Here is a 19,332-nt window from a genome sequence, read left to right on the forward strand (position 1 = left end):
CACTGAAGGGACTGCTCAAGAGGAATGTCAAAGCTTTGAGACATGCTTGCCCTGGGCAAGCCACACACTTCAGCCTGGAAGGGTTTGGCTTTACATTTCCATCTTCTCTTATTATTATTCTTATTATTTTTGTTAATTGAAATTTGTCAATTTGAACTCATGTTGGAAGAGTCTCAGTATTCTAGCAAAGAAAAAATAAACTTAATCAGGGCTTCTCTGCTTATCAAAACAAAGTTAGGGACATGATGATATAAGTCCAAATCTAAAAAATAACTTGAGAGCTCCATGTGGTCTGGCGACCCGGAGAGAGGCCTTCCCCAGCACCCCACAGCTTGGTGACCTGAAGAGAGGCCCACCCCATGTCCACACTCATAATTGAGGTTCTTTATCCACCAACGCATGGTTTCACAGCCCAACATCAGGGTACATATGGTCTTGAGGCTGCAGCCACCTCAAACTGAGATATCACTGCTTCTATCAAGGAACAACAATAAGGACCTGGTAAGATGTCACCAAGTTCCCTATGGGCCTGGATGCACCATTAGGGGTGCTAATGGTTATCCTGTTACTGAGGTAACAGAAAGTCTTGCATGGGGTTGCCTATCTCTTGTTTCTCCCACTAACAGTCAACTTATGATTACTTTTTCACTAGTCATATAATCTAATACCTCTATGTTATCATATCCTACCTCATAAACATTTCAGCCAAACCCCCGTCCCCCTTTCTACCATTAGAATTTATAAACCACTACACAAATATATTGACTATTTGGTAAAGACCATTAAACTCTTCATTTTTGATTATAGTGACAAAACTGTAAATGTAAAAATAGAAGCTAACTGATCTATGGCTGCATGTTGGATACATTGAGTGCTATATTATTGATCTCCCCTTTAAAGGTGAGGTATTGGTAACCTGTAGGCACACTATAAGACAATAGGGCAGAAGCTTCAATACCTCGGATCTACACATAGACATCAAGAAAAAAACAAAGGAAGAAAGTGCCCCAAACTAACCAAGATACTACAACAATAGAATCCATAGATAGTGCAATAGATGAAATGTCAGTGAAGGCGTTCAGAATACACATAACTAAAATGACCTGGGAATTAAAAAATGACCCAAGTGAGCAGATATAAGCAAAAATCCATCACTCCAACAAGGAGATAAGAGAACAATTATGGGCAACCATCAATCACACCAACAAAGATATAAGAGAGAAAAATACAGGTTGCAAGAGATTACTTCAAGAAAGAGAAAGAGATTCTGAAAAAAAAATCCAGAAATTCTTGAAATGAAAAAAATAATAAACCAAATAAAAAACTCAATAGAAAGCATCACCAACAGATTAGTTCACTTGGAAGAAAGAACCTCAGACAATGAAGACAAAATACACAATGTTTAAAATAAAGTTGATCTCACAGTGAAGATGGTAAGAAACCATAAAAAGAATATCCAAAAATTATTGCATACCATCAAAAGACCAAATTTAACATTTACTGGGATAGTGGAACGTTAAGAGATTCAAACCAAAGTAATGCAAAATCTCTTCAAAGAAATAATATCAGAAAATTTCCCAAGCATGAAGATTGAATTGGAAAAAAATCAAATAAAAGAGGCCTATAGGAAAATAAATGTACAAAATTACAACAGATTTACACCAAGACACATTAAAATGAAAATGCCTAGCATACAGAATAAGAATAAAATTTTAAAGGCCTCAAGAGAGAAAAAATCAGATTACATATAAAGGAAGACCAATTCGGATCTCAGCAGATTTTTCAACCCAGATCCTCAAAGCCAGGAGATCCTGGAACAACATATACTAAGATCTAAAAGATAATGGATGCCAACTAAGAATCTTTATATTCAGCAAAATGAAGCTTCATATTTGATGATGAAATAAAAACCTTCCATGATAAACAAAAGCTAAAAGAATTTACACCAAGAAAGCCTGCACTACAGAATATTCTTAGCAAAATATTCCATGAGGAGTAAATAAAAAACAACAATGAAAATCTGCAAAGAGAAGAACTACAATAAGGGAAAAGCTAACCAAAGGAGAAACCAAGTCAAGTTAAATACCAAAAATAAACAAAAATGACTGGAAATACAAATCATATCTCAATAATAACCCTGAATATTAATGGCTTAAACTCACCAATCAAAAGACATAGGCTGGTAGATTGGATTAAAAAAAAGAAGACCCAACAATATGCTTCCTTCAAGAGACTCATCTTATAGCAAAAGACACAGACTGAAGGTGAAATATTGGGATAAAATATACCATTCACATGGGCTGCGTAAACAAGCAGGGGTTTCCATCCTTGTATCAAATAAAGTAGACTTCAAGTTAAAATTAATCATAAGGGATAAAGATGGACATTTCATACAGCTTAAGGGAATCATTCATCAACAAGTCATAACAGTTATAAATATATGTGCCCCAAATAATGGAGCATCTGTATTTATCAATCAAACTCTTCTCAAGTTCAAGAGTCAAACAGACACAATAAATCTGGGTGACTTTAACACACCTCTTTCACCACTGGATAGATCTTCCAAACAAAAGCTAAACAAAGAAACCATAGAACTCAATAGTACAACCAATAACTTAGACTTAACTGACATATATAGAGTATATTATTTATCAACAAGCAAATATATTTTCTTCTCAGCAGCACATGGATCCTTCTCTAAAATAGACCATACATTATGCCACAAAGCAAATCTTAGTATAATACAAAAAAGTAGAGATACTAGCCTGCATTTTTTCAGAGCATATGGAATAACATTAGAAATCAATGATAAAATAAAAGCTACTCCAACACCTGGAGACTACATAATATGCTACTGAATGAACAATTAGTTGTAAAAGACATCAAGGAGGAGATTTAAAATTCTCAGAGGTAAATGAGAACACTAATACAACATATTGAAATCTCTGGGACACTATGAAGGCAGTTATAAGAGGAAATTTCATTGCATGGAGTTCATTCATTCAAAGAAGAAAAAGTCAACAAATAAATGATCTAATATTACATCTCAAAACCCTAGAAAAAGAAGAACAAATCAACCCCAAAGCAGTAGAAGACAGGAAATAATTAAAATCAGAGTGAAACTGAAACAAAAGAAACAATTGTAAAAACTGACCAAACAAAAAGTTGGTTTTTAAAAAATAAATAAATAAAATTGACAAACACTTAGCCTTGCTAACAAAGAGAAGGAGAGAGAAAACTCAAATTACTAACATACATGATGAAAAAGGAAATATCACAATAGACACTACAGAAATACAGAATACAATTAGAAATTATTTTGAAAACTTGTACTCCAATAAAATAGAAACTATCGAAGGCATCAACAAACTTCTAGAGTCATATGATTTGCCCAAATTGAATCAAGATGATATACACAATTTAAACTGATCAATTTCAAGCGACGAAATAGAAGATGCCATCAGAAGTCTACCAACCAAGAAAAGACCAAGACCGGATGGATACACAGCTGAGTTCTACAAGACCTTTAAAGAAGAACTAATACCAATACTCTTCAATTCATTTCAGGAAATAGAAAGAGGCAATACATCCAAACTCATTCTATGAGGCCAATATCCCCTGATTCCAAAACCCAGCAAAGATACATTAAAAAAAAAAAAAAAAAAAAACTTCAGGCCATAGATGCAAAAGTTCTCAACAAAATTCTGGCAAATTGAATACAAAAATATATCAAAAATATTGTGCATGATCAACTGGGTGTCATCCCAGGGATGCAAGTTTGGTGCATCATATGGAAATCAATAAGTGTAATTCATCACATCAATATACTTAATATACTTACAGATACGAACCATATGATTATCTCAATAGATGAAGAGAAAGCATTTGACAAAATACAGCACCCCTTTATGTTCAAAACACTAGAAAAACTATGGATATCAGGAACATATCTCAACATCTTAAAGGCTATCTTATGCTAAACCCAAGGCAAACATCATTCTAAATGGAGAGAAATTGAAGACATTCCCTCTAAAAACTGGAACAAGACAGGAATGCCCTCTTTCACCACTTCTATTTAACATAGTTCTTGAAACACTGGCCAGAGCAATTAGACAGAGGAAAGAAACTAAAGGGATACAAATAGAAAAAGAAGAACTCAAATTATCACTATTTGCTGACCCCCAAAATACCTAGGAGACTCAAAAAATTCCACCATAAATCTTCTGGAACTAATAAATGAATTGAGCAAAGTAGCAGGATATAAAATCAACACCCATAATTCAAAGGCTTTTCTGTACATCAGTGACAAATCCGCTGAAAGAAAAACTAGAAAAATCACCCCATTTACAGTAGCCTCAAAAAAAAAAAAAAAAAAACCTTGGGTATAACTTAATGAAAGAGGTGAAAGATCTCTACAATGAAAACTACAGAACACTAAAGAAAGAAATTAAAGAAGAACTTAGAAGATGGAAAGATCTAACTTGTTACTGAATAGGCAGAATTAATATTGTCAAAATGACCATATTACCAAAAGCACTATATAGATTCAATGCAATCCCAATTAAAATCCAATCCCAATGACATTCCTCATAGAGATAGAAAAATCAACCATGAAATTCATCTGGAAAAGTAAGAGACCCAGAATAGCCAAAGCAATCCTCAGCAAGAAGAGTAAAGCTGGTGGCATTACTATTCCAGATCTTAAACTATAGTATAGAGCAATAGTACCAAAATAGACCTGTAGACCAATGGTACAGAATAGAGAACACAGAGACAAACCCACATAATTGCAGTTGTCTCATATTAGACAAAGGTGCCAAAAACATATATTGGAGAAAAGATAGTCTCTTCAACAAATGGTGCAGGGAAAACTGGAAATCCATGTAACAAAATGAAATTAAACTGCTATCTCTCATCATGCACAAAACTCAACTCAAAGTGGATCAAGGACCTAGGAATTAAACCAGAGACCTTGCGCCTAATGGAAGAAAAATCAGGTCCAAATTTCCATCATATCGGATTAGGCCCCAACTTTCTTAATAAGGCTCCTGTAGTGCAAGAATTAAAACCAAGAATCAATAAATGGGATGGACTCAAACAAAAAAAGTTTTTTCTCAGCAAAAGAAACAATCAGTGAGGTGAATAGAGAGCATACAGAATGGGAGCAAATGTTTATTATGAGCACATCAGATAGAGCACTAATCTCTAGGATATATAAAGCACTCAAAAACCTTAACATCAAAAACCCAAATAACCCAATCAATAAATGAACTGAACAGACACTTCTCAGAAGAGGAGACACAATTAATCAACAAACATGAAAAAATGTTCAACATCTCTAGCAATTAGAGAAATAAAAATCAAAACTACTCTAAGATTTTATCTCACACTAGTCAGAATGGCAGTTTTCAAGAATACAAACAACAATAAGTGTTGGCGAGGATGTGGAGGAAAAGGCATACTCATACATTGCTGGTGGGACTGCAAATTGGTGCAGCCAATCTGGAAAGCAGTATAGAGATTTCTCAGAAAACTTGGAACAGAATCACCATTTAACCCAGCTATCCCACTCCTCGGTTTATATCCAAAGGACTTAAAATCAGCACACTGTAGTTATACAGTCACATCACTGTTTATAGAAGCACAATTCACAATAGCTAAATTGTGGAACCAACCCAGATGCCCTTTAGTATATGAAAGGATAGGGAAACTTTGGTACAAATACACAATGGAATATTACTCAGCATTAAAAGATAATAAAATCATGTCATTTTCAGGTAAATGGATGGAGTTGGAGAATATAATGCTAAGTAAGGTAAGCCAGTCCCCTAAAACCAAAGGCCAGATGTTTTCTGTGATATGAGGATGCTGACTCATAATGGGGATGGGGGTGGGGAGCATGGGAGTAACAGACAAACTTTAGATAGGGCAAAGAGGAGGGAGGGGTAGGGAGGGGGGATGGGAGAAGCAAAGATGGTGCAATGAGTTAGACATCATTACCCTAGGTACACGTATAAAGACACAAATGGTGTGAAAATACTTAGTGTACAAATAGTGGCTTGAAATGTTGTGCTCTATATGTGTAATGTGAAATGAATTGCATTCTGCAGTCATATATAACAAATTAGATAAATATATAATTTAATTTTAAATAAAGGATATTAGACACCCGCCTCTCTCTATCTTTGCTTCCTGGCAACTCTGTAGGTGATCCTGTCATGATGTACCATGCTGCCCTAGGCCCTTAGGCCCAGAGCAACAGGGCCAAGCAACCGTGGACTGAAAGCGCTGAAACTGAGGCAAAGGAAACATCTCCTCCCTTGAAGAGGCTTTAACTCAAGTATTTTGTCACAGTAATGGAAAGCTGGCTGACACACTTCTTATTGCTATTGCCATTTCCCTTTGCTTGCTAAATCTTTGGGTATTAATAGATATGATTTCTTTTTAAGATCATCTTTGAAAGAATATTGGGGCTATTTGTTGTAATTGTTTTGGTTTATGGCATATGTTGTATGTTTTCTCATTTGTGACTTTAGTCATATGAGATTTCACTTTTCTCCAAGTAAATCCAGCTATGAATTTGTAAAAAAAAAAATAAAAATAAATAAATAACTTCACACTCACTAGCCAATGGAGGAAATTCCAATTTTGGGAAAGGAGAGCAAGAGCGAGAGAGAGCAAAGAAGGAAGGGAGGGAAAAAATGCTTAGAGTAGGGGTTGATGAACCTTTTTGGTCAAGGACCAGAAGTAAATACTTCGGGATTTATAAGCCTTACATTCTCTGTTGCAACTACTTAAATCTTCCATTATTTTAAAAATTTGTTCTAATTAGTTATACATCATAGTAGAACGTATTTTGCATACTATACATATATAGAGAGTATAATTTCTCACTCTTCTGGTTATATACAACATAGAATTACATTGGTTGTATAATCATATATGCACATAGGATAGTAATGCCTGATTCATTCTATTATTTGTCCTATTCCCATTTCCCCTTCCTTCCCTTCATTCCTCTTTTTCTAACCCAAAGTACTTCTACTCTTCCCTAACCCTTGCCCCTTCATTGCGAAGTAAGCAGATACATATAAGAGAAAACATTCAGTCTTTGGCTTTTGAGGATTGGCTTATTTCACTTAGTATGATGGTCTCCATTTCCATCCATTTACCAGCAAATGCCATAATTTCATTCTCTTTTAGACTGAGTAATATTCCATTATGTATATCTATCACATTTTCTTTATCCATTCATCTGTTGAAGGGCACCTATGTCGGTTCCATAGTTAACTATTGTGAATTGAGCAATATAAACATTGATGTGGTTGTTTCACTGTAGTATGCTGATTTTAAGTCCTTTGGGTATAAACCAAGGAGTGAGATAACTGGGTCAAATGGTAGTTCTGTTCCAAGTTTTCTGAGAAATCTCTATACAGCTTTCCAGAGTGGTCACATCAATTTGCAATCCCACCAGCAATGTATGAGTGAAATTTCCCCCCACATCCTTGCCAACATTTATTGTTGCTTTATTCTTGTTTTTGTCCAAGAATTCTAATCACTTTCTGCCTTTTACTTTCTTATATCTTTTTAATTTTTATTTATTTATTTTAATTAGGTATATACTACAGCAGAATGCATTTTGATTCATTGTACACAATTGCAGCACAACTTTTCTTTTCTCTGATTGTACACAATGTAACGTTGTACCATATGTGCAGTCATACATGTACCTAGGGTAATAATGTTCATCACATTCCACCATCATTCCTGCCCCAATTCCCACTCCCTTTCCCTCCCTCCCCCTTGCTCAAAGTTCCTCCATTTTTTCCATGCACTGCCCCAGGCCCCGCCATTATGGATCAGCATCCACTTAGCAGAGAGAACATTATTTGACCTTTGATTTTTGGGGGTTGCTCGTATTCTTGATAATTGCCATTCTGATTAGAGTTAGATGAAATCTCAGTGTAGTTTTAATTTGCATTCCTCTAATTGCTAGAGATGTTGAATATTTTTTCGTATATTTGTTGACTGATTGTATTTCTTCTTTTGTGAAGTGTCTGCTCAGTTCTTTTGCCCATTTATTGATTGGGTTATTTTTTTTTTTTTTGGTGTTAAGTTTTTTTGTATATCCTGGATATCCTGAGGAGCAGGTGGCAAAGATTTTCTCCCATTCTCTGGGGTCTCTCTTCACACTCTTTTTTCCTTTGCTGTGAAGAAGCTTTTTCATTTGACGCCATCCTATTTCTTGCTTCTTGATTTTACATCTTATGCTTTTGTAGTCCTAAGTCAACATGATGTAGATTTGGGTCTACTTTTTCTTCTGTTAGGCACAGGGCTTTTGGTCTAATGCCTAGGTCCTTGAACCACTTTGTCTGCTCTTCCATTACTGAGCTAACACAACCAAAGACAAGTAAGTAAACAGAAGTGTATCTGTGCTCCAGTGGTTCTTCATGCAACAACACTAAACTTGAATTTCTTATCTTTTTTACATAGATGCAATATTCTTCTTTTGATGTTTTTTTTTTCACTAAAGTGTAAAAAAAAACCCCAACAAACCATATTTAAGTCATAGAACATACAGATCAAGTGGCCAGGCCTTGCCATGCCTGGACCAGAGTGAGAGGAGAGTCTCAGAGTCCACAGACAGAAATGGAAGACAGATCATTGCCACAGAATAGCTGAGCACCTATCCCGACTCTCCGTCTCCCCATTCTTGGCCTTTCTAGACAGTTCTCCATGGACTCTGCCTGGTCACATACATTTGCCTGCAGCCTTGTGTTTGCTCTCACTTTTACCTGGGTACAGACTATTCTTGTATGGTTCTTTGTGGTGGCATTGTTTTTGTTTGTTTATTGTTGGTGCATTATCACAATAGTGAGATTCATTATTCCATATTCATACCTACACATAATATAATTTGATCAGTCTCATTCACCAGTACCTTCCCTTTCCCTCCCCTCCACTCTCCCCTGATGTCCTTGCTCTACTGTACTGATCTTTCTTCTATTATTATATTAACTAGTACACACACACACACACACACACACACACACAGAATTCACTTGCAATATTTGTACATACACATATATAACATAATTCCCTAGTTCTTCCCCCATGCCCTCCCCTCATTCCTCTCTCTTGATCCCTTTCCTCTCTATTCTATTGGTCTGTTTTCATGAGATCCCTCCCTTTTATAATCCCTTTCCCCCACCTCCAGCTTCTATATATGAGAGAAGACAATCCACTCTTGACTACCTGAGTCTGGCTTATTTCACTTAGTATCATGTTTTCCAATTCTATTCATTTACCCACAAATGACATAATTTCATGTGGTGGAATTATTTTAAAAATGTCTACTAATATTTCTTTATTTCTGTTCTGATTATCTATTGGGTTTTAACATGTCTATTGCCCCAATTGTTGGGTTTGCCATCCCCATCAAAGTACACTTGAAAAATCAAGGAAAATATAATGGCATTCATCATTGTTTGCCCAAAGCATTGGCAGAAAGTGGCTAACTGAAGCCCAAGATGATGGAGGTAAAATCTACATGGCTACTGACTACATGAAATGTCTTAAAAGCAGAGCCACAGGCTCTCTCTCCATGCTGAAGATGTGCTTCACCTGAAAGCTGTTTCCTTCAGGATCCAGGACCTCACAGATAATCGCTGATGTGTGCTTCATGATGTACCTGCTGGATCTCAGGTGCTCTCGCTTTTGGAAATGGTAGATAGTACTGGAATCATGGCAGTACGTAGCTGAACAATCCCTATCAATGTAAAGGCAGCCTGTGTTTGCAGGTAGCACCTGGAAGGGGAAAGGCAAGGCAGAGAGTATCCTCAATTTCTTATTTGCATTTGAGGTCTTAGAAAATCATGTTAGGAAAAAAAAAGATTAGTAGGTCCTAATCACAAACTGTTCTTTCCAGGAAGAAAACATAAACCAAGAGAGATTTGACCCTTGGGAAGGACCACTTGATAAGACAAGCTGAATTATTAAGATACAGTTCTTCTGTGTTCTCACGTTTCCTATCCATTTTAATATTTCTTCTAAGAAATTGCTCTGTGCCCTTTATTTTCTACATTTAATGCATTTTAGCTGGGGTAAACAAAACATGTAAAACCTATCAGGTTTTTAGATAAAAAGCATCTCTAAAAGGGCCCAAAGCAATGGGATAAATATTAGAAGCTTTTATTGGTTCTCACACCTCTTGTGACCAATGGAGTCCTTAAGTAATAGAGTTTATGTAATGACTTCTAGTTCAGAGAGATTCTTTTCTGAAACATAATTCATGAATTAGGACTATTAGGGAATGGTAAAGGGATGGAGAGAGGTGGGAGGGAGAGGAGAATGGAGGATGGACTTGACCAATGTATGATATATATATGTGTGGGAACATCCTAGTGAAACCCGGTGATTTGTAAATTAATGTGTTAATAATAAAAAATTTCAAATAAACAATTATCCATTTAAAAGTGTATACTTCAGTCATTTTTTAGCATGTTCCAAAATTGTGTGGTTATTACTAATTCCAGAACATTTCTATCAGTCCCAAAGGTCCCCGATCCCATTAGCAGTCATGTGCATCATTCCTGGCTCTAAGCTCTGGCAACCACTAATCCCCTATCTCTGAATTTACCTGTTCTAGACTTTTCATATAAATAGAAGCATGCCCCATGTGGCCTTTCCAGTCTAGCTTCTTTCACTTAGCATCATTCCATTTTATGGGTGAATGATATTTCATTCTATGACTATCTCACATTTAATGTACCATTCATGAGTTGTTGAACAGTTTTTTTTTAAAAAAATAATCTCAAAGCTCTGCTTTAATCATCCATGTGTAAGTTTTTGTGTGGGTGTGTGTTTTAATTTTTCTTGGATATATATATATATATATATATAGATAGATAGATAGATAGATAGATAGATAGATACATCTGCTGAGTCATATGACAACTATGTTTTATTTTTGAGGAATTGTCAAGCAGTTTCCCAAAATAATGCAGTATTATTATCCCCACCAGCAATGTGTGCAGGATTCCAGTTTTCCCACATCCTAGCTCACACTGTGATTGTCCCTCTTGTTGATTACAGTTATTCTAGTGAGTTTTAAGTAGCATCTGATTGTGGTTTGTTTTGCACTTATCTAAGTGACTAATGATGTTAAGAATGTTTTTCTGGTTTATTCGTCATTTGTTTTTTCTTGGAAAAATTAAAATCCTTTGCTCATTTTAAAATTGGATTACTAGTCATTTTATTGTTAAGTTGTGGTTCTTTATTTATCCTATGCATTAGATAATCACTATCATATATATGATATGCAAATAGTACCTTCTGTAGTTTATCTTTTGCTTTTCTGGTGTCCTGTGAGACAAATTTATTTTTATTCAAAAAAATTTTTTTTAAATTGTTTTTATTTTAAACTTTTGGAACGGTATCAAACAAACCATTGCCTAATTCGAGGACATGAACATTTTCATCTCTCATGTAAACATTTTCTTTCATCTCTCACTTTCAGTACTCCCCTTACCCCATGATAATCTACACTGAATGAAGGAGGACGACATTAATGTCAGAAGGGATAAACTCGCTTCCGTAACACAGGTTTGTTAGTGAGATCTTTGTTCATCATGTCTGGCTGAGTTCTCAGTACCTTGTGAGGTGGTATGGGGTGCCTTGGCTCCACATTCCATCTCTAGCCAGAAAGAAATGGTGAAGGCAAATCCTTTCAAGACTACAGGGACTGCAGGATGACACCAGGTAATTGTGTTTAAGAGGAAAATGGAGGGAGATGGGAGAGGTGCTAACATACATGCTCCCCCTTGACCTTCCAAGAACAAAGCTTTGCTTCAACAAGGCCAACTGCTTTCCCAGGAGTACACAGACGATATGCCCTCAGACAGTGGGGATGGACTGGAGGGAGGGACAGAGAGTTAAGAAGGAGGCTGGAAGCTGGGTATAGTAGCATATGCCTTATAATTCCAAGGGCTCGGGAGGCTGAGGCAGGAGCTTCACAGGTTCAAAGCCAGCCTCAGCAATGTAGTGAGGCTGACCTAGGGAGAACTTGGCTCAAAATACAAATATATTTTTTTAAAGGGCTGAGGATGTAGCTCAGAGGTTAAGTAAGGGTCCTTGGGTTCAATCCCTGGTATCAATCAATCAATCAATCAAATAAAAAAAAAGCAAAGAAAAAAGAAGCTGGAAATGGCTGGAGGGGAAGTTCAGCAGATAGGCATGGGCCAGATCATCCAAATGCTTCTAACACCCATAACACTAGCACATAGGGAGATCCTTAGCAAATGTTTGGCTTATAACCTAATTTGAAGTTACCAAACCTTTGCAAAACAAAGGTTGATGAGTAATTAAAGTCCGAGAAGCATATTCTAAATTCAGGAGAAAAAACAAATAAGAGCAGTTTCACTGCAGAAATGTTCACTTCCCTGGGGGGAGTAGATTTTCTTAGCAGAATGGACACCTACCTTTAGCACTCCTCATTTTCTAACTAGACCTACCTGGTATGTTCCCTGTGGTTTTGCAATAACAGATGTTCCATCCCCAAAGGTGGCACAGCAGCTGCTGTCCTCGCAGTTGGTGATAACAGTGGCATAATATGAGTTTTCTATCCTCATACACTTCACCTGTCTGGTGATAGTCTGGGGTTCTTCATCTATGAGCAAATACATGGAAAGCAGACCTGAGATAAGGCAGACACTGAAAAACATATCCCATCCTGTGGATCTTGCTGCTGTCTCCTGGCTAACTGGATTCCCATGGAAAACAGATTCCACAGGGTTGGAGTATGGCCTAGTCTGTCAATTCAGAATAATCCTTCCAGAACAAATTTTCCTGCTAAATTTAGTATCCTGTATTATTCTCATTACTCTTTTTATTTTGAATGTTTTTCAATTTGAAAAACCAAAAAGCAAAACATTTAAATTAACCACCTATGTATTCACCAATCAAAATTTACACTTGTTGGGTCTCGGGTTGTGGCTCAGCAGTAGAGTGCTCACTTAGCACATGCAAGGCCCTGGGTTGGATCCTCAACACCACATAAAAATAAATAATATAAAGGTATTATGTCCAACTACAACTAAAAAAAAATTTGTTTAAATTACACTTGTTACTATTTTGCCATATTTGTTTTAATATTTATAATATGTATATAAGAGAAAAATTATAAAGTTGAAATTTCTCTTGTGCCTGGATTTAACTACTCCTTACAAGCAATTTTTATAATATAAATATATGTGACAAAACAATATGTAATATTTTTTTCTTTAAATTGACAAAAATTATATATTACTCTATGGAGTTATATGAGTATATACATTACTCCATGTAATTATATGATTACATAATTATATATTACTCTATGGAGTTATATGAGTATATACATTACTATACCTACCATTTCTATACTTGCGTTTTTCTTTTTAACATTGTGTGGAAGCCTTGGGCAGTTTTGATAAGTGTGTGTGTGTGCATATGTGTGTGTGTGTGATATTACTTAGAACCACTATACAGTGTTCTTTTTGTATGAACATACCATATTTTATTTTTCTGTTCTGTTATAGATGGATATTTATGTTTTTGCAATATTTCAATATAATACTCAGTGTTGAAAGTAGCACCTCTGTACCTGTTTCCTTGTGGAACAGAGAAGAGTATCTCTTTCTATATATACATACATACATACACAAAAACAAAATTAGTGCATCATATTAAATACATGATTTTACAGAGCAGGAGTGGGGAGATGTGGGTCAAAGGTGCAAACTTGCATATATACAGAATGAATGTCTAGAGATCTAATATATAGTATTAGGACTGTAATTGAAAATATTGTATTATATAATGTAAATATTTTATGAAAGTATATTTTAAGTGTTCTTTACACACACATAATAATTATGTGAGGTGATGGACATGTTAGTTTGTCTGACTATAGTAATCATTTTACTATATGTAAAGATATCAAGGCATCATGTTACCCACCTTAAATATATACAATAAAAGAAAAACAAGCTCTGGCATTTAGTAAAAGGGTAGTCAGGAAATAATTTCTCTTTAAAAATACTCCTTAAATTCAGGATAGGAAGAGTGACAGGCTCTTTGATTCTTTGAGCAGGTTCCAGTTAATTAGCAGCTGCAGCTTCCTTTGTTCTTACACTACCTTGCTGACAATAAGATATGCTCAGATTTGAAGGAAGACCAACCCAAAGTCACCTGTATATGCAAATTAGATGCCTTCAGGATCAAAGGAAACATATCTGAGGGCTAATATCCAGGATGAATGGGTCATGATTATTTGTTTTCAGTTGACACCAATGTGGAAGTTAGTGTTATAAATGAGAAAGACTATCCATAAGCTAACTCGAACTGTTATCACTCCTGTCTCTGTTGAGTATAAAGAGCATAATAAATGATAGTGATGCACTCCACCCTTCACTGCAGCCATTATCACAGAAACCAAGATCTGGAATCAATCTAAGTGTCCACCATGGATGAAAAGATAAAGAAAATAATATAAAGCTATACAATGAGAGGCCATTCAGCCTTTAAAAGGAAGGAAATCCTATCATTTGCAGCAACATGAATGAAACTGGAGTATATTATGTTAAGTAAATAAGCCAGGAACAGGAAGAAAAATACTGCAAGATCTTACTTAAATGTGGACTCAAAAAAAGTTAAACTCACACAAGTAGAGAGTAGAATGGTGGCTCTTAAAGGTTATTGACAGGGCTCACATTTGGGGGAGATGTTGGTCAAAGGACACAAAATATCTATTGTAATATGGTGAGTATAGTAAATAATAATATACTTTATTTTGTATATTACTAAGAGTAGATTCTAAGTGTTCTCGCTACAAAAAAAGGATGTGTTGAGGTAATGCATGTTAATTCAATTGGCTGAGTTATGTTACGGCATATACATTTTCAGTGCATCATGTTGCATATGACAAATAGATATGATTTTAATTTGTCAGTTTATAATAAAATTAAATTAGAAACTAAGACAAATGGCAAAATACTACTACTACTACTACTACTACTAATAATAATAATAATAGCAACACAACACAGGGTTCTAATAGGTCCTGATATGGATTGCATGAGTATCCTTTGGTTGGTCTAATTTATAAAAAATTATTTTTCTTAGGTGTGTGTTCAACAATCTTTAAGAATTATTTCTATCTTATGCTAATGAGTTATAAAAATACTTGAAAAATAAAACTTACTTGTTTCTTGATCTTCTGGACAAATAATCTGATCTTCATAAACTTGATAAAAGGTTGTAATTCTGGTACCATCAGCATGATCCACAATCCGAGTACCATCTTTCCTTTGTACAATCACCACTTTATCTTCTCGAGTTGTCATAACCTGAACACGTACAGGCAGTGCACAATCATTGGGCTGAATGGTTAATCACCAGTGCACTTATTGTTATGCTCCACTGAATACCAAGATGGTACCATCAAAACATAGTTATTTATTTTCAAGTGAAAGTTCTAGCTTGTCTTTCTAATCTATAACTTGCCACAATCTTTGAGGCAGGCAGTTACCCTCAGTTTGCAGATGAGGAAATTTAGGCTTAGAGAAGTTAAGAAACTTGCTCAATGTCACTTAACAAGTAAGTGACAAAGCATATTTGTGAATTACAAGTTAGCATCAGGACTGTGTTGACCCAGGTCTGTCTGGGAAAATGCCCACAGGTCGTCTCTCCTAGGAAACTAGTGAGTTAAATCTGGTGTGTGTGGCTGCCTTTTATCCTGGCGAATCCCCACTCTGCAGGACTATACTGGATTGGTGAACTAGAAGTTGGCTTGCACGAGTTGAGCCTAATGTCATCAGAGTGGTACATGGAGATTGGTTAGGGGATAGAGGCTACCGCTTCTCTATGTCAAGTTTCCTCATCTGTGTGCTAATATACATGTGTATTGGGACTGAATGAGACAGTGTACATAAAACCCCTGAAGAGAAGCTTGGCACAAGGAAGGTGCTGTTTAATTCAAGAGTTGTGATTTCATACTATAAATAAACATTATTCTCCATACTACTAATTTTTACGGTACACATAAAATCTTTTGTATAGTTTCTCCTTGGTGTTGAATTCTTGAGTTATTCAACGGGAGCATGGCACCTTCTTAAATACACCTTGAGTTCTTTGAAATGAAGGATCATGAACAAATTTCTACCACTCACTGTGATGGACACAGACATACAGACAAGCATGTTTAATATTAGGAAACATGTGACATCATTAATCATATATATCTTGAAGTGGTTTAGAAAATCCATGACCTGTCTTTCATTTCAAAAATTAGTATTTTGTTCTGATCTGGTTACTCATGTACACATGCAAAGTTAGCATACAATATTTTTGTCAAATATACCACATAATGTTTTTAGAGTGGAGAAGATCCATCCATCCATCCATCCATCCATCCATCCATCTGCCCATCCACTACTAAAAACTATTTAAAATTTGCTATTTGCTAGACACTCTTCAGTATGTTGTTTCAGAGCTCTAATGGTTTAAATGATCTTGCAGTAAGCACTAGTTTGCCATACCGTTCCATTGATAGGATCTGTGGACTCAAAGGATAAAAATGGGGCCAAGCCCGCTATTCTTTCTACGCCTTTGGTGCCAATCCGATCGCCTTCAGGTGTGGTTGTAAACCAGGTGCCCATGTGAGTCTCCATGGGAGTTACTGTTTGAATTACTTCTGGTTGAGGTTCATGGGTTTCACTCTTATGTGCCATTGATGATTGATTTTTGTGACCTTTTCCTGTGGAAATTAAAGTAGAATACAACACAACATAACATAGTATATGTACATCATAGGTTTTGAAGCCATATAAACTACCTCAGATATCAAGACATAGACATTGCTGAGTGGTCTTCACCAGTTATGTTATTTCTTAACAGGGAAAAATATCAGGCTATGAATATCTTAGTTCTGCCATATGAGCCTTGGCTGGATCCCCATCACCTTCCCTGAAATATACACAACTTGCTGTCTGCTGCATAAAAGCTATTCAGTTAATTTCTGTACACTTTTACATCTTGCTTAAACCTCCTTGGATCCCAGACTTGGGGTTCTGTAGTCTGGATTTTAAAGTCTACCTTTTCTCTTGCATATCTGTCAAATGTTAAGATTCCTTCTTTTAACATTGAATTCTGGCCTGTACCAGCTGTTAACTTCTGATTTCCCCTCACTTTTTCATTTTGTTAATCACATGTAGGCAACACTTTTCTTCAACTTTGTTCTGGGGAACATCACAAGCCAGGTGTACCTTTGGATTCTCATTAGGAGAGATGAATTTGTACCACTTAAGTACCACACTGACAAACATCTGATTCTTTCCCCCATTTCCATCGTCCCCAGCTGACATCCACTGGGATCAGAAAGACAGAAATGAAAGTATCCTCATAGAACTCTGAGATCAATATCTGTCTAGTATAACTACACATAGTCCATATTGTAAATTCCATATAGCTCACTGATTCTTACAGAATGCTTTTGTTGATCCATATTGTATATCCATATCTAAGGATGCAATTCAACCATGCTTTGACAATTTTCTGTGCTAATTCAACAGAGCTATAAATACACATAAACATGACACCTTTGATTTTAATTTGCCTTATTAACATTTTCTCCATCACTTTCTTAAGTCTATATAAATCAACAGAGCAGTAAATTGAGCCCCAATTAGAAGCATTTTCCATTTTTCGTGTGTGAATCCTCCAGTGTGGTCATTTCACGTCACCTGTGTGGTGCTGCTGAAGAGGTACATGGTGGCACATCACCACATGATGTCTCTACCACTCAGGTACAGTTAGTATAAGATGATAGTCAAATGTAGGAAGAAGGCAATAATGCACTTCAGATGCTTGTTACTTTTGTTTTTAATATAATTTAATTTTTAATAATGGTTGTGTTTAACAACCAGCTTTCATGTTTACTAAAACACTTAATAATTGGCTCTTGTGAGCCAGTTCAAGCACAACACTGAACCCATCAGAATAAAAAGATGCCCAGTACCAAGTCAACTCCCATGACCTGACAGCTCAATTCCTAGATACGTGCCCAACAGAAACATGCACATATATTCACCAAAGACATACATAAGAATGTTCACATGAGATCCGTATCTCAATCACTCTCTCAGGGCAGATTTACTCCCTTTCCATGAATAACAATGAGTTATTTGTAGGTAAGATTTGACAGTATTATCAAGCCTCAATGATGACATAAACCCACAACTAGAAATAAATTGCATACAAAGATAGTAAAGGATTGGTAGTTCCAGAAGATTTTCCAGGTTCAGACCAGGAAATGTATATCAGGGCATGAGTCTCCATCTAACTAATTAGGATTCAATAAATGGGGGAAACCAAAGAAAACAGACATGGAGTTAAGCCCTTCCACTGCTCTAAGATTTAATTGACCTATTTACACTTTTAGAATGTTATTGGCAATTTAAAATGTCATTTTCAGAATGGGTAGAGAAGATCCTCCAGAAATGGTAGCAAATACTTAGGTATTAGCTTTTCTTCTACTGCTTCACATTTCTTCTTCACCCTCTGCCTTGTCCTATTATTTTCTTATCAAAGGAGGCAAACTATGGAAAAGTCATTCCATCCTGAGGGATTTGAGAAAGGGAATGGGTTGGGGAATAGCATGGTATGTTCAGACAACTACTAACAGGCCAACTACTAGGAGAGGATAAATTTCAAAAGATTTTGGTTGATGAAAGAGACTGGAAAGGAGGGTATATTGACTTGGTAAAGTGCACCTTTGCAATATGATGAAAATATCAGAATTTTTCCTTTAGTAATTAAAGAGTTTGAAGACAGATAGCAATGTGGTCAAAAGATTAGTTAGATGCCTTTGGAAGGAATTTGGAGAACTATTTAATCAAAGTAGGAAAAGCAGTCAAGAGGTTTTAAACAAGTAGAGAATAAAAGACAAGAGATAAACAAGTACAATTTTAATTGGACAATTTTGGATATGAAGGGACAGGATGGATGTATGAGAGGTGAGACAATACAAAGAATTGAGCATTACATGCAGATTCTGAAACTTCATCAACTAATCTTCCAGTATTAAGAACAGAAATCAATAAAGTGAAGCAAACTGGCTAAAGATCAGACTGAAAGCAAGAGAAAAGGATCAGTCATGGCTGGAATTCCATTTTCAGGAACATCAGAGACTTGATACCAAGAATTCCGACAAAAATGACTCAACTCCCAGAGAACATTTCTTTAATCCAAAGTGTCTGTGAGCTGGTAACGACAGTAAGGTCAACACATGCCAAG

The 19,332-nt window shown here is 35.9% G+C and overlaps 1 protein-coding gene across 1 annotated transcript in view; it reads right to left on the reverse strand.

The window, feature by feature from the left end:
* The window catches only part of Spag17 (sperm associated antigen 17), a 194,044-nt gene that overhangs the window by 34,291 nt on the left and 140,421 nt on the right, over positions 1 to 19,332 (reverse strand). The window contains exons 29-32 of the mRNA XM_078027091.1: positions 16,578 to 16,795; positions 15,242 to 15,386; positions 12,513 to 12,667; positions 9,625 to 9,807 (exon numbers count right to left, since the gene is read on the reverse strand). Coding sequence (XP_077883217.1) covers positions 9,625 to 9,807; positions 12,513 to 12,667; positions 15,242 to 15,386; positions 16,578 to 16,795 — 701 coding nt within the window. The remainder of the gene's footprint in view (positions 1 to 9,624; positions 9,808 to 12,512; positions 12,668 to 15,241; positions 15,387 to 16,577; positions 16,796 to 19,332) is intronic.

The sequence above is a fragment of the Ictidomys tridecemlineatus genome, chromosome 11 (assembly GCF_052094955.1).
Source record: "Ictidomys tridecemlineatus isolate mIctTri1 chromosome 11, mIctTri1.hap1, whole genome shotgun sequence".
Lineage (NCBI taxonomy): Eukaryota > Metazoa > Chordata > Mammalia > Rodentia > Sciuridae > Ictidomys > Ictidomys tridecemlineatus.